The sequence below is a fragment of the Fusarium coffeatum genome, assembly GCF_003316985.1.
Source record: "Fusarium coffeatum strain FIESC_28 chromosome Unknown BRIP53273_contig_104, whole genome shotgun sequence".
Taxonomy (NCBI): Eukaryota; Fungi; Ascomycota; class Sordariomycetes; order Hypocreales; family Nectriaceae; genus Fusarium; species Fusarium coffeatum.
The window spans coordinates 24,742-39,814 of NW_022157897.1; the positions used below are offsets into that span (position 1 = coordinate 24,742).

At 50.4% G+C, this 15,073-nt stretch overlaps 6 protein-coding genes across 6 annotated transcripts; 4 read left to right on the top strand and 2 right to left on the bottom strand.

Annotated features, from left to right (window-relative positions):
- Positions 1 to 92: 92 nt before the first annotated feature.
- Positions 93 to 1,970, bottom strand: FIESC28_04747 (uncharacterized protein; the record flags this gene model as incomplete). The annotated part of the gene is made up of 6 exons (XM_031158894.1): positions 93 to 279; positions 328 to 1,253; positions 1,305 to 1,407; positions 1,459 to 1,475; positions 1,529 to 1,736; positions 1,786 to 1,970. 6 exons carry the CDS (start codon positions 1,968 to 1,970, stop codon positions 93 to 95), a joined length of 1,626 nt encoding a protein of 541 aa, XP_031017031.1.
- Positions 1,971 to 2,868: 898 nt separating this feature from the next.
- On the top strand, positions 2,869 to 4,662 carry FIESC28_04748 (uncharacterized protein; the record flags this gene model as incomplete). The annotated part of the gene is made up of 1 exon (XM_031158895.1): positions 2,869 to 4,662. One exon carries the CDS (start codon positions 2,869 to 2,871, stop codon positions 4,660 to 4,662), a length of 1,794 nt encoding a protein of 597 aa, XP_031017032.1.
- Positions 4,663 to 7,295: 2,633 nt separating this feature from the next.
- Positions 7,296 to 9,143, top strand: FIESC28_04749 (uncharacterized protein; the record flags this gene model as incomplete). Its single annotated transcript, XM_031158896.1, has 2 exons — positions 7,296 to 7,327; positions 7,385 to 9,143. The coding sequence occupies 2 exons, from the start codon at positions 7,296 to 7,298 to the stop codon at positions 9,141 to 9,143; spliced, it is 1,791 nt and encodes a 596-aa protein (XP_031017033.1).
- Positions 9,144 to 10,832: 1,689 nt separating this feature from the next.
- On the top strand, positions 10,833 to 11,405 carry FIESC28_04750 (uncharacterized protein; the record flags this gene model as incomplete). The annotated part of the gene is made up of 1 exon (XM_031158897.1): positions 10,833 to 11,405. The coding sequence occupies one exon, from the start codon at positions 10,833 to 10,835 to the stop codon at positions 11,403 to 11,405; it is 573 nt and encodes a 190-aa protein (XP_031017034.1).
- Positions 11,406 to 12,436: 1,031 nt separating this feature from the next.
- Positions 12,437 to 13,765, top strand: FIESC28_04751 (uncharacterized protein; the record flags this gene model as incomplete). Its single annotated transcript, XM_031158898.1, has 4 exons — positions 12,437 to 12,639; positions 12,697 to 12,859; positions 12,908 to 12,994; positions 13,052 to 13,765. 4 exons carry the CDS (start codon positions 12,437 to 12,439, stop codon positions 13,763 to 13,765), a joined length of 1,167 nt encoding a protein of 388 aa, XP_031017035.1.
- Positions 13,766 to 13,829: 64 nt separating this feature from the next.
- FIESC28_04752 (uncharacterized protein) lies at positions 13,830 to 15,048 on the bottom strand (the record flags this gene model as incomplete). The annotated part of the gene is made up of 3 exons (XM_031158899.1): positions 13,830 to 14,327; positions 14,377 to 14,573; positions 14,829 to 15,048. The coding sequence occupies 3 exons, from the start codon at positions 15,046 to 15,048 to the stop codon at positions 13,830 to 13,832; spliced, it is 915 nt and encodes a 304-aa protein (XP_031017036.1).
- Between the last annotated feature and the right edge of the window lie 25 nt (positions 15,049 to 15,073).

The window sequence follows — 15,073 nt, forward strand, 5'->3', positions numbered from 1 at the left end:
GTTAGACAAGGCCTCGGGTCGTCTGTCGCCTCAAGTTCCTGCTGCTTCTGGTCATCAGCACTACCAGCCTAATTGGTATACAGCAGACTCGACTACGACGTCAGGCCCATAACTCTCTTGTCATCTGCGACTAGCTTGTGGTATCTGGGCGCAGTCCGTACTCGCAGTGCTTTGCCATACTTGATGATGATGAAGACCGCAGAACAAGCGGCCAAGGCGACAAATGCAGCAGAGATGAAGCAGTTCTGGTATCCCAAGTTGGTGATCCATGGGGTGATACTGTTCTTCTTGTTAGCGGGCGTCCATTGTGCGATAGCCTCAACTTACCCATAACTAATAGCGAACGACATCGTGTTTCGAACCAGGATGATCGTTGTGATACCGTCACCACTCAAGTCATAGTAGCTATCAATCAGATAATTGATGCTAATGATCAAGCCCATCACACTGGTCGTCGACAAAGCGCACATGGCAAAGATCAGACCAAACCAATGCACACCATGCTGCGCTCCAACACCCCAGAGGATCAACGAGGCCGGAACACCAATGACGCATATTGCCAGTGGCCACAGACGATGCTCAGCTTCCATGATACCATTGTTGCGACGCGCGAGTTTAATGGTCAGCCAATCGCTCATTCGTCCTGCGGCGCCGAAGGCGACGATGGTGCCGAGGCAGCAGGAGAGGTAGCTCAAGCCGACCATTGATGGCTTGAAGCCATATCCCGGACCAGACAGAACGATGGACGCTGTAGCATTGAGTACGTTGAACCAGATGAGGTAGGAACCATATGAGAAGCCAGCGAAGAAGATGACGGGCCAGGAAAGGAACTCAAGTGAGCGCCCAGCATGTCGCGCCATACTCTGACCAGGCGAGGGATGCCAGAGGGACATCTTCTGCAAGAAGGTCTTGGGCTTAGCATATTCCCCAACCGCCTCATCAGCCTCTCTAACTTCATCCTTCCCAGCTTCCGTCTCTTTCTCTCCCGCCTTGCCAGTATTCTCATCGCTCGCTCGGGAGGTTTCGATCTGGGGTCTGTTGATGTCGGGCGCAGCGCGGATGTAGTTGGTCTCTTCCATAAAGAGGAACAGGAAGACGAAGACGAAAGAGAGGAAGATGGCGGGCCAGTAGAAGACCCATTGCCAACCTTGATACTCGGCGATGAAGCCGCTAATGACGGGTGCGAAATAGTTGCTTCCTGCGAGAGCGAGGGCGTAGATGCCTATGTATGTACCGCGTTGATGGGTGAAGTACTTAAGAACGATGAGTTCGGGTCGTACAATTGATGGGCAGCGTGGACTTACGATATCGGTGACGGAGATCTCAGGCAGAGCTTCGATGGGCGCGACGAAGAAGCCTTGAATGATGCACTTGGCGATCCATTCCCCATTGCTCGACACATATGCACTGCGAAACACGGTCAGTCTTGAACAGATTGCGACGGTTGAACATGTTTACCTCCACACACTGGTACCCTATGATCATGGTCAGCAATTGCTCGTCACTGCGCTTCGGAGTCCCAACTTACAAGTGCCCCAAGAATTGAGATGAGATATACCACTCGCTTGCCATACCGGTGCGAAAACGGTTGCCAGAACAACAGTCCAATGCCCAGGAATAAATACATGTAACCCGTTCCCTCATTGAGAGTCGGGATCGAGACCTTTGACTGTTGCGCAAGCGGTACAAGAACAGAGTACACAGTCGCAACAGACATGCCCGAGAACCAAGTGTATCTGTCTCAGTTAACATCACAGAGCTCACCAGTCTAGGGAATGAGCTTACAAGTTCTGGCAGACCAAAGCCAGGCGCTTGCGCTGAGGAGACCAATTGAGAGGATCGCTTGGATCGTCAGATGGAGCAGGATCTAAGACGATGTCGCCTTCACCACCACCCGCATGACGAACGCGCAGATTACGCTGGACGTCCACGAGATGGATTGTACCGGGGATGGAGTCTGACTCTGGCATTTTGACAAAGTCAATTGATTGAAGAGAACAGGGTTGAAGCAATTGATGTATCTTGAGTCCTTCGTCTTTGTTCCACAAGGCTCAACGCAACGCCTTATATGTCCTTCCAACGTCGCGCATCGCGTCTATCTCTTCATGACCGTTCAAAGTGGCAACGGTCGAGACATCCATCAACGACACCGTGCGCGCAAACCTCATATTGTTCCATCTCGAGATTTTGTGCATGTGGTGATGGTCCTGGCTTGCGTTAGTGGAGGAACAATGGAACGCCGCAAAGTATTGTTCTTAGAAGCCATCTCGGGATTAGAGGTGTTACGCGACAACGCGCTATTGGCCGCGATAAGCTGTTCGAGAATGAAGCCCTGGCATTCTGATGCGGCTGAAGATGAACAATACTTCGCTTAGGTCTTCTCTTGATGATAGGAAGTGCGTGGGTGTTGCAGTTTGGTCACACAACGTGCATCACGGGCTTCTCTGAGATCTTGGCGCGTGCGCCACCAACTTCGAGCCTGCGAGTGCGACCGATTGAAGATAACGCGTTTCCTCGGGCAATGTTAATTTTTACGTGGGCTGAAGGCTATCTAGGTGGGTAACAGAAGAAATGTCCTTTAAGACTTAGGCCACAGAAATAAAGTAGCCTAAATGATAGTCTAAGGTGGCATAAGATGACCAAGTTATTTCGTATCTTATGCTTTCAACGGTCAATTCTTCTGACACCTTGCGGGCTATCAAGCATTGCTTGTGTTAGTTCCAGGCTCGAGCGTGATGGCTTGGCCAAGTTGATGCGACTGGCAGGAGGTATATGAGGTTAGCAGATGATACAAATCTGCGTGGTCAATTGTTCATTGTCTTCTCCTCTTGACGTTCTCGATCCTGGCCTTTGCGGACATCCATGAACATGAGTCTCGCCTCTTCATCGATCGCCCAACCTGGGTCTGAGTCTTCACCCAAAGCATCATCAAATGTGACGGTGGAACGTTGCGAGGTTGCCGATTCTGGGCAATTTGTTGCTGGGAGCGTGCTTCCGGGACTTCCTGTTGTACAGATGGCACCCGTCCTACGTGGCACGCCCGACTTCGAAACCCGACGCGCAGCCCTTCTCGAAGCATTTGCTTCCAAGGTTCCTCAAGACCTTCGCCTCCCAACCAGTCTCATTCGACACCCTCCGAAAGACGTCACAGGCATTCCTGCGACATGCGGTATCTTGTCGTCGGAAGAGCTGAAGATCACTGAACATGATGCCGTCGGCCTTGTTGAGGCAATCGCAAGCCGCAGATACACTTCAGTCGCAGTCGCGAGAGCGTTCTGCAAGCGCGCGATCATTGCCCATCAACTCACGTGCTGTTTGACACAATGGTTCATGGACGAGGCAATCGCTCAAGCTGAGAAGCTAGATGCCTACTTCGAACAACACGACAAGCCAATCGGTCCTCTCCACGGTCTGCCCATCAGCATTAAAGAGCACATTCAGGTCGCTGGGACATACTCCTCTCAGGGCTGTTTGGCGAGCATCACATGGGATGATACAGACGCTGATGTCGTGGCTATCTGGCGTAGTCAAGGTGCTGTGATCTACTGCAAGACCAATCAGCCGCAGTCCATCATGCACCTGGAGACCGAGTCGCATTGGGGAAGAGTCTTAAACCCTTTCAACATCCACTTGACTGCTGGGGGTTCGACGGGTGGTGAAGCAGCTTTAATTGCCATGAAAGGCTCGCCACTCGGCGTCGGGACAGACATCGGGGGCAGCATTCGAGGACCATCTGCCTTTTGTGGCATCTATGGGTTCAAGACAACGTCAAACACGTTGCCGACAAGAGGGTACGTCAAGGGCGCACCTCCTCCGTCAGTGTTGAACGTGCCTCTCTCGACAGGACCCATGTGTCGATCGCTGAGAGACATGGATCTCTTTATGCGATGCATTCTTTCAGCGAAGCCATTCATTTCCGATCCGAACGTCGTGCCCCTACCATGGACTGGTCTGAACACACCATTCAATCGACGACTCAAAGTGGGTATCATCAGCAACGATGGCTTCATCGAGCCTCAACCTCCCGTCAAGAGAGCTATCTCTTGGGCCAAAGCCATCCTCTCCGATAGCAAGTACGCGCATCTGATTGAAGTTAAGGACTTCAAAGTCTTCGGGGCCGAAGAAGCCTGGAACCAGATCCGACGATTGTACTGGCCCGACGGCGCTCAACTCACCAAGAATGGCATCGTCTCGACTGGCGAACCGCTCCACCCTCTAACAGAATGGATCACCCAGGACGGCGAATTCTTGGGTATGCAAACTGCCCTCGACATAACCCTTCAGCAAAAGCCCAGAGACGACTTCCGCCTCTCCTTCGCGCAAAGCTGGACCGCCCAAGATGTGGATGTCATTATCGGCCCGTCGTTCGTCGGTCCCGCGTGCGCACACGACACGGGCTTATACTGGACGTACACCTCGCTGTACAATCTAGTCGACTACCCGGGGGCAGTAATTCCCACGCCCATTAGGGCTGAGTCTGGGGAAGGATACGACGAAGGGTATGTCCCGTTGAGCGAGGCTTGTGCGAAGGTGCGAAAGCTATGGGACGCCGGAGATTTCGCGGGCGCGCCCGTAAATTTGCAGGTTGTAGCGCGGCGACATCACGATAATGAGCTTTTCGGGGCGTTGAATATATTGAGGGATGTATTCGGGTTGGTTTAGACGCGTTCGTGGGAGAGTAATTGCGCGCTTGATGGTTGCTCTGGATTGTGGCAGGCGCGCGCCATGGCGTTTGGCTGAAGTGGCTGTGTTAACAACCTCAAATGACTGACAAGTCGATGCAACGTCTGACTTCTAAATCAGGAGCGCCAAGATTTGTAATTCGTTTATTCATGTAACATATGGCAATTGTAGTTGATTCTTATCTGCTATCCGTATTGAAGAACGCGTTGTAGTGTGCAAGTTTGAGCCTACGGTTTGTCACTGGGCTATGCGGCGTAACGTCATGACCCGGGTGTTGGAGCCTGCGGATGTCGTACTTCGAGCCTGACGCAAACTTCCGTGAACAGTATTTCTTAATCGAAAAGAAAGCGAATGCGAAATACAAAGCAGTCAAAAACTAACTAGTAGTAATTGATAGTAGATTGTATTATTGATGGTGATTTCGTGTACCGCAGAGTATCTTGCCATGCTGACAACCTACCCTGAATACGACATCCTCGATGCATTGTCGTCAATCTTAGAAGTTTTAGCTTCCGCGCTCCAAAGTCTCACTGTCCCTTTTTTGAACCTCGGCGCCTCGGTAACACGAAACCTGCTTGTGGGTATTCAAGGCCTGTTCAGGCTTTTGCAATGAAAGCCATCAGTGGGAGACAACGGCCCTTGCTAGTTCGCCGCCACCATCTAGCTGAACTCTCTGCCCCGGAATCCACGACGTCAACGGAAATACGGCTTCAAGGAGCTGATTGGCCTAGTGCAACAACTGACTAGGAAGGATTGGAGATAATCGTGTTGTTGTGAGTGAATTGTTACCCCGGAAGGGTTGAGCTTGCATTAGCTGCGAGGGTTGCGTGGAGATTGGAGATGAACGGACTGGAGACAGGAGTGAGGAGATGGAGATGGGGAAAAGTTGGAAACACGGGGTGACATGGAGACGGGGACATCGCGTGCCACTGGCGTATTTTGTTTTGCGGAGGAGGCTGTCTTCAACATCAAACGTTGCAAAGAACCATCATCATCAAGTCAATTGATCACCATGCCAAGAACAATGGACAATCCAGGCGACATGCGCTGACATTCCGCCAAGGGAAAAGGGCGGTTGCTGCCGGCTTGGCCAGGGGGATGTCCGGAGATAAGAATCATAACCATGTCAAGTCTGCAGTGTTGCAAAACAACGAACTTTTGAATCGCATCCTCCAAATCCCGCCCAATCGCTTGACTCAGATAAAATGAATATCATGCCGCATTGAGAAGTTGACTAGCAGATAACCACCGCATTCTGAAATGAAGAGATAACCCTATTCTTCCTCCCCAGGCCCCAGCTTCCTTTTACAGGGGGTTCTTACTTGACAACAATACGTCATATGACAATTTGCACGTCGCTGTTTGGACGATGCATCCCTCGTCTCGTGTCTGAGTGATAACCTTGTTGCAAAAGAACCTGCGGGGGATTTATGCTATTACCCAATAGCGACCTTCCCGTTGAGTAAAGATATCAACGGTACCTGGCGGGTAGAGATAGCCAGTGAACGGGGCCCCATGGACGCCGACGCCTACGCCTTTTACGTAGTAGAAATTTCGTCGTGGTGGGTTCAGGGTCTTTGTGAGATTAGTGAGCAAAGCTGCGCGATGACTGGGTGGCGGAAGGGCGGACGACTGTTACGTTACCACGCGCTTGGGAGGGAGACGAAAAAAAAAAGGCGCGTCGCACTTATCGTAGGTTCAGCCTGCACTATAACGGGCTTTTTGATGCTTCAGCTTTTGGGGGGAAAGAATGGCACTTTTCTGCATTTGGGTAGACTAATGCAAGCTGAAGCAAGCCACCACGCAGATCTCTACGGAAATGACAGCAAGGCAAGGCGAAACCTCGATTATTGAAGATATGCCGATTCATGAATTGGGTAACACACAGATTACATGATCTTGATCAGGGCGATAAGCATAACATGATGGATATGTTACCCATGTTGAGTCCCGTTCCGATGTCGAAAAGATACAAGAGTCATCCGGGGCGGGTTCGCCGTCTCCGGAGAGCGAAGTCGCGATTAATAGTAAAAAAGAGTCAGAATGTCAGAGAAAGTCACCTCATTGCTTACAATGGACATTCCTTACCGGCCAACTCCACTGTCCGCCACTATCAAGACCTATCAGAGCCCCATTTGTTAGGCGAAACTGTGGGGTGCGTCGGACGGAAAATTACCCACTTGGCGTGCCACCATCGCTCGTACGAGACAGGGAAACTCTCGGATCTTCGGCATCTGCAGACTTCTCGAAATTTTGGAAGGCTGCATAGACGCTATAATTGGCCACAGCGTCATCTTTCAGTGGGTTCATTATCCGGGCCGTTTGTTGGACCTGATGGTTCTTTGGGAAGTCTCCCGATCAAAGGTTCCTCTTGCCGTCGGATGTTTTACAGCAACGGGCATGGCCTCTCCGAAGCCATGACAGCTCGTGGCCATTCTCGGGTTTCCATGACAGAACATTTATAACCGTCTCCAGATTCTGACAATTTTTGTTACCCTCTCGTTACTCTCTTCCCATTCCTCTCTTCTCTTCCAACCTGTCCTGGCGTGGTCTGATCCGTTCCTGTGACAGCGAAGAAAAGTTTTTCCTCTATTCACCCTTCCCCTCCAACCATGGCTCAGAACCACGAGGATTTGGCCGCCGAGTATGTTAAACTCTGTTTTCAAGCTTAATTGGAACCCTTGCTAACAACTCCCAAAAGGCTCCACGAAGAGCTTGGTGAGCGTACCGTCACTGACAAGAAGACTGATCTTTCGGGTGGTTACATCGCCCCTTCAGAGATTAACGAGAAGGTATCTCTGGACAAGCATTCTGACCCAGAGTTCGGCACCACTCCTGATGGCGAGGAACCCAACAACCATGAGAGGGCCACTCTCCGCCGTGTAGGAGAGAACCTTCCTGCCTCAGCTTTCCTCATCGCTGTTGTTGAGTTGACAGAACGATTCGCCTACTACGGTGCTCAAGGTCTATTCCAGAACTACATCTCAAACTCTACCGATGGCTCTGATGGTCCCAAGGGTCTTGGTATGGGTCACCAGGCCGCTACCGGTCTGAACCTGTTCTTCCAGTGGTTCTGCTACGTGACTCCCATTCTCGGTGCCATCATCGCCGATCAGTACCTTGGAAAGTACAAGACTATTCTACTATTCTGTGGTTTCTACTGGGTTGGTCTCATCATCCTCTGGACAACTTCGCTACCTGTTGCCATGGCTGCTGGTGCCAGCAAGCCTGGTTACATCATTGCTATCATCGTTATCGGTTTGGGAACTGGTGGTATCAAGTCCAACATTGCGCCTCTTATTGCCGATCAGTACCAGCGACGCAGAATGGCTATTCGAACTGAAAAGTCCGGAGAGCGAGTCGTCATTGACCCTGCCATCACCTACCAGCGTATCTACATGATCTTCTATTGGTGCATCAACGTCGGTGCCCTTTCTCTGCTTGCCACTCCCTTCATGGAGAAGTACAAGGGTTTCTGGACCGCCTACCTCATGTGTTTCTGCATGTTTAACGTCGGTATCGTCACTCTGATTCTCCGTCGCAAGACCTTTGTCAACCGACCTCCTCAAGGATCCGTCATCACCGACGCTTTCAAGGCTCTTGGTATGATGATTGCTGCCCGCAACACCGATGCTGCCAAGCCTTCATGGCGCGAGGCCAACGGCAAGACCAAGACCGTCCCCTGGAACGACCACTTCGTCGATGAGCTGAAGCGTGCTCTCCGTGCTTGCAAGGTCTTCGTCTTCTACCCCATCTTCTGGGTTTGCTACGGACAGTTCTCCACCAATTTCGTCACCCAGGCTGGTCAGATGAACGGCCACGGCGTTCCCAACGATCTTATGCAGAACTTCGATCCTATCTCCATTTTGGTTTTCACTCCCATCATCGAGAAGGTCCTGTATCCCATTCTCCGACGTTTCGGAATCGAGCTTCGACCTATCGCCCGAATCACCATTGGTTTCTGGTTCGCCGCTCTGTGTCTCGCTTACGCTGCTATTGTCCAGCACCTTATCTACTCTGCTGGACCTTGTTACGAGAACCCCGAGAACTGCGCTGCTGGTATGGTGGACGGCAAGAAGCTCCCCAACAACGTGCACATCGCCATCCAGACCCCTGCCTACATCTTCATCGGTATCTCTGAGATCTTCATCTCCGTTACTGGTCTCGAGTACGCCTACACCAAGGCTCCTCCTTCCATGAAGTCTTTCGTCCAGTCCATCTACCTCTTCACCAACGCTTTCGGTTCCGCCATTGCTGAGGCTCTTGTCTCTCGCGCCAAGGACCCCGATTTCCTCTGGCTCTACGTCGGTGTCGGTATTGCTTCTGCCGTCACTGGTTGCATCTTCTACGCCATCTTCCGCCATTACGATGCTCAAGAAGATGAGATGTACGACTTGGATCGTGATGCCCCCGTTCTTACCCACAATGGCATTAAGAACACTGAGGAAGATGAGCATTAAGTGATAGAGAAGAAGGACATGTCTGTATTATAGTTTTAGTTGCATAGTCGCTGGCGTATTATGGGGTATTGCAGCGGCATTCAAGGTTTATGATAGACTCTTTATGCTAATGAAGAAATATGTTAATGATATATCGTATCCCACTGTTGTGAAATAATTTGCTTGACATCGTTTGATCTATGTGACTCTTTGTTCCCTGTGTGAAACGGCACTCGTGTTGGGTACCGACTAACTTCAGTCAGGCTTCTGTATGATTAGGGATGCCTCGATCTACGTGGTAACAAATCATGCCAGCCAACTAAAGGCTTAAAAACGAACTGGGAACATGGCAGCGTCAGGTATCAGAAGAACGGGTTGCCAAGAGTATAAGAGACGAAATAATTTGGTCACCTTATGCTACCTTACCTATGGTTAGCACTTAGGCTAGGTACTTTAGTTGTGTAGTCTAAGCCTTAGAGGACAATTTCTCCGACACCCACCTGGGGTAGTAAAAAGAGCTAAGGATCTAGTGTAGATTCCCAGGGTGTTGCATCGTTTTTTGCTCACGATGCCAGGTTGTCGCCGAGGGCGATTGGCCCCCAGGAGGCTCTGAACGTGCCTCCGTTCCCCAATGCAGTTCTGATGGGAGACGAAAAGACAATCTGCCAGATGCGGCTGAAGAAGCAGTCGGGTTCTCTTCCCCGTCGATTGAGAATGAAAACAAGAATGACTGGCTAAGGTGTATGCTGATACGCTAGCGAGTAGACTGTCTAACCTGAGTCCAGACGCTGCCAAGAATACTTTGGACACGACTATTGAGCCCTGGGATTGTGTTGGAGGGTATATCAGAGAGCTTTAGGTGTGCATTCCACGAGCTAAACGTTCGATAATCCTCAAAGCTGGCCTAATGTGGCATGCAGTAACTCAATAGATCTATGATGGTTATATTCTGAGCAACCGGGCTTACCGCTACCCAAAGACCGAGTTCCCGGAACTCGCGTCTCGATGTCACTACGATAATCGAAAGCTGAAAGTTAGCCCATAGACTAACAAGGATAACCCTCTTTCTCTTGCTGATTCGACCCTCTATCATTCTCTTAGCCGTTGTATTTCCTGGTTGATACTTGAAACTGAGTTTCGACCCCTTGCAGTCTTATGTCTGCCCTCATACGCCATTCGCCCAGCCGTTAGACCATTTGCTTGGCAGTCAAACTATTTGCTTGGCCTGTGTTATTTCCTTTCTTCTTCCCCAGTCTGTGCACTTGCTTATCTTTCCCCTTACCTGAAAAAAGAAAACCGAATTCTTTGTTCTCAGCTTTGCTTGTTGATGGCCAATCAGCAACTTCGGACTCGCCACCGTCACATCGCCAGGCAATCCCGAGGCACTGGTTCACACCCTTCCATGCGTCTTAGAGCCATTTTGCACTCAGCTTCACGTTTCCTTTTGACTGGTAATTCCAGACCAGTAGAAGCCAGGTAGGTGAGTTTCAGTTGAGGCGTTTTTGCTATTGTAAGTCATGTCTGGCGTAGCGAAACGACGAGCTCAATATTGATTTTGGAGCTCGTACGTGGTCGCTGGAATGTCATTACATGTTGAAAGCAAAGTCTATAAGTAACGCCAAACATCTCCTGGTTATAAGTGTTCTCTCATCACCCATAACCATCTTACTCTGGTCACCAAGCATCATTATCAACTTCTCCTTCGTTACAATGAAGCTCTTCGATCTCACCCTCTTCGCATCAACTGCTATCGCAGCAGCCTGTGCCAACCCTATCCCCGAACCATCCCCTCCTCAAACCGTCTGTGGTCTCACAGGTACCATGGGCGACGTGCCTACCCAGATCCGAACCTCGGCCTTCATAACCCTTTCCGGGTTCTCCACGCCTGAAGCATGCCGCGCAAAGTGCTTCAGTGCCGAGTATGCCAAGTGCAAGTCCTTTGGCATTCGTCAGAGTGGCGGTGGCTCATGCCTTCTCTTCGACTACGATATCAGTTCCCATATCATTCCTCGTCAATCCGTCTACACCTACTTCCCTCTCCCTGCTGGAATTCGTGGCGCTGTTCCCGAGAACGTGGCCCAGCACTACAGAGCCGATATTACGAAGACGAAGGGCACATATGAAGGGTGCCGTGGAGTTTGCCTGTCTGATTCTAGATGCAAGGGCTTTGGATACAAGGATGGTGGCAACTGCCAGCTTTATGATGTTTCTCTTGAGGGCAAGGTCAAGCCTAAGCCGGATTGGCCTTACATCCAGTACCGTGTCGACTGCCCTTCTGCTTAAGCCTTGGTAGATAGCAGACAAGTAGCGGGTGTTTGCTTGGCCTGTACAGTCTTGTCATCTCGAGTGCAAAAAAGGATCTGTATGCTTGAGGGGAGGAAGAAGGGTCGAGATCTCCTTTCTAAGACCGGAAGACATGAATGGCCTGAAGCTTAGTCTAGTCTAGCAGAGAATCTAGAGCCTTTCACCTCTAGAGCTACAGGTGTTGCGTTGTTTCCCATAAATGATAAGCGAATATAGGATGTTGCCAATTTAGCCTAAAGATAAGGTGAAACTTTACTCCGGAGTCTATACAGTATCCCATCAGAGTCTAGGCATAATGTTCGAATTTTCCGGCAGTCTATCACTAAAGTATTTGTAATGGCGATCATAATCCTGTTCGGTAGTATCATGGAAAAGTCAGCCACTACCTCCATATCGAATACTACCTCTGAAACACACAACCCTGTCTCCAGATACAGGAAAACTGGGCTCTAACAATGTCAGACATGGTACAGCTTGATAAGTTTCCAATAGATCAGGCCCTAAGATTAGGCTGTTTATTTCTAACACGTAAGCTTAAATCCTAACCGCAGCCTCATTTGTTCCCTTTTGCAACGGCTGGTCCTTGGCGGTGAACAAGATTCAGCCTCTATCTGGTCTGTGGACTGTTTCAGTAAGGTCCAAGAACTATCCTCCGTGAAAAATTAGTATTAATCCGCACGGGCAATAATTATCCCATCAACCTTCTGCCGAATTGAGTGGACTGTGCTTGAAGACCCTGGACAACTGTCCCTGCGTCCAACTGCCTGCCAGTGATGGTAAGTGAAAAACTGGGCCTTCATCCTCTTAGTAGAGTAGACTCCATCTTGGCGGGAGATCGTAGTCGGACCTTTCCAGATTGGAGGAGGTAGGGCTTGTTTTATCAGATTCTTAAGACGGCCTATTTTATATCGCGGATATCCTTCTTTCTCGGTGGGTTTCTTATCCCTCTCCATCTTCACGCATCAACAACGGCTTGCCCAGACCAAGAAACACACACGAGCCAGTATACGATGAAGCTCTCTTTCGGAACACTTGCTGCCTTGCTAGGCGCCTCGGTTGTTGTTGCAGCACCCGCTGAGAAGTCCGCCGAAAGCCTTATCCAGGAACTCAACACTAAGGCCTTGTCCGCACTCAAGAATGCCGAGACGAAGCTGTCTGAGCGAGCCACTGCTAAGAAGTGCACAACTGCTAACTCGGTAGTGCGCCGCGACTGGTAAGCCTTCCTTACCGCATTGTTTCCACCAGTCCACGACGCTGATGATCACTACAGGAAGAATCTTTCCAAGACAGAGAGAAAGGCTTATGTCGACGCTGTGCTTTGCCTCCGCGAGAAGCCCTCCAAGTCTGATCCCTCTTTCGCTCCTGGCGCCCGCACCCGCTATGATGATTTTGTTGCGGTCCACATCAACCAGACTCAGAGCATTCACGCAACAGTAAGTTATTCGTTGGAAAGTCTTGGAACCATCTAACAAGCATCTCAGGGTAACTTCTTCACCTGGCATCGTCACTTCGTCGGGGCCTACGAGAAGGCTCTCCAAGACGAGTGTGAATACAATGGCACACAGCCGGTAAGCATATGACCCCTGGCGTAAACAATCAGTACAGTGAACTCACAAGTATTACAGTACTGGAACTGGTTCGAGACGGGCGATATTTACAAGAATCCCCTCTTCGACGGCTCCGAGACTAGCATGGGTGGTGATGGCGAGTACGTGAAGCACAACGGATCTGTTTCTGGCAACCCTGCTGGAAAGATCATTATGCCCAGCGGCAAGGGTGGTGGCTGTATCAAGTCCGGTCCCTTTGCTAATGCTACCGCCAATCTCGGCCCGCCCAGCCCTGGTATGGACGGTATGCCCTCGTTCAAGGAGCCTCTCGGATACAACCCTCGCTGCCTCCGTCGCGATATCAGCCAATACCCCATCGACCAATGGATGACCCTTCCCAACCTGTACAACGTCACTGTTGGCGAGGCCTCGCAAAGCCTCGAGCTCATGCAGGTTGAGTTCCAGGGACGATTTGCCGATAAGTTCCTAGGTATTCATGCTGCTGGTCACTTCGTCATGGGCGGTGACTCCTCCGACTTTTACTCTTCGCCGAACGAGCCCATCTTTTTCCTGCACCACGCCATGGTCGACCGTATCTACTGGATATGGCAAGCTCTGCACCCCAAGCAGGCGCGGGATATTGCTGGTACTATCACTATGGAGAACAGGCCCCCTAGCAGAGATGCTCTTAAGTCTGATATCCTTGATGTTGGTGTCAATGCTAATCCCATCACGATTGAGGATGCGCTTGACACTCTTGACGGCTCGCCGTTCTGTTACATTTACGAATAGAGCCCATCAGTGGGGATGGAGTTAAATGGTATATAGGTACAACTAGTAAACATATCTGAGCCGTTCAGGCTTGGTCAGTTGTGTGATCAGACCCGTTCGTAGTTTCTTCAAATAGAACATTAGTCCATGCATGTTTCAATGGCCCATCCGGCCAGCAAGGAGAGGATGGCGTAATCTGCTTCAAGTTCTCCAGAGCTGTACGAATCCTCTCCTTGTCTATAGGTTCCCCATTCCGATGATTATGCATCTCGTTTATAAGGTAAAGGTCATCAGCTATTTCGGGCCAGTCCATTGACGACCGATAATCTGGTCTCGGTCTGTTTGGCGAGAAACTCCGCTCGTACTTGTCGCGAAAGATGTGGTGCTGTGCGATGGCATCCCACTCACTCCATCGCCATTTGTTTCTCGAGGTTGCTCGTAAGGGCATTGGGTTTTTCGGTTTCTCCGTTCCGAAATCGTCACGCAGTAAGAAGTCGAGTAACGACTGGAACTGCTCCGTCGTGAGAGGAAAGAGGGTATATGGACCGGAAAGAAGGCCTGCGTGGAGGTAGAGTTCTTTGCACTGTTAGACAGTTAGGTTGCCTCTTGCTAGATGAATTGATGCGACTTACCTCTACTTCAGATTCCCCTCTATCAAACACGAGGACTCCACCAAATATTTTTGCTTCAGCCCAGTACCCAGCAGCGTCAGCAGCTCCGTTAGGATACCGGTCGATATCAATATACGATCCATGGCAGAAAGGCGTAGGATCTCGATGAGAGTCCAATCTATTCATGTCTCGAGGCTCATTTGCCCATCTCTGGTATTCTTCATGTGTGTGGTTCACGCCATCCAGGCTATATAAATACACCGCAATCTGGTGGCACGATACTGCTAACAATTCGAGAAGTCGTAAATGGAACGTCTTTGAGCCGAAAGTGGCCAAGGAAAAAGCATCAAGTAACTTTGAAAAAGGTCAGAAAATGAGATAAAGCGAGAGATGACTCCGACATGCCGGAAGTTGAAAGTCTAGCATGGTGACTTTGAATTCTGAGCGGAATGCACGAGCCCGCTCAACCATACCTGGGCAGAGTTCCGTATGGGCTCTTGTAGGATGAGCATCCGGGAGCGGGTTGAACTCAGAGAATGACCGGCGCGTTGGTAACCCATCGATGATCTGAGCAAATGTCTGTTCTGCCACTTCAGTTTCCAAAACGCGCGCTAAAGCACGCTCGAATGCCTGTCGGTGCTGTGTGCCCAGAACCTCAACGTTGCTTGTATCGGGTGAGCCGTCCGAATACATTGTAGAAGAGAGCTTCTCGAGGTTT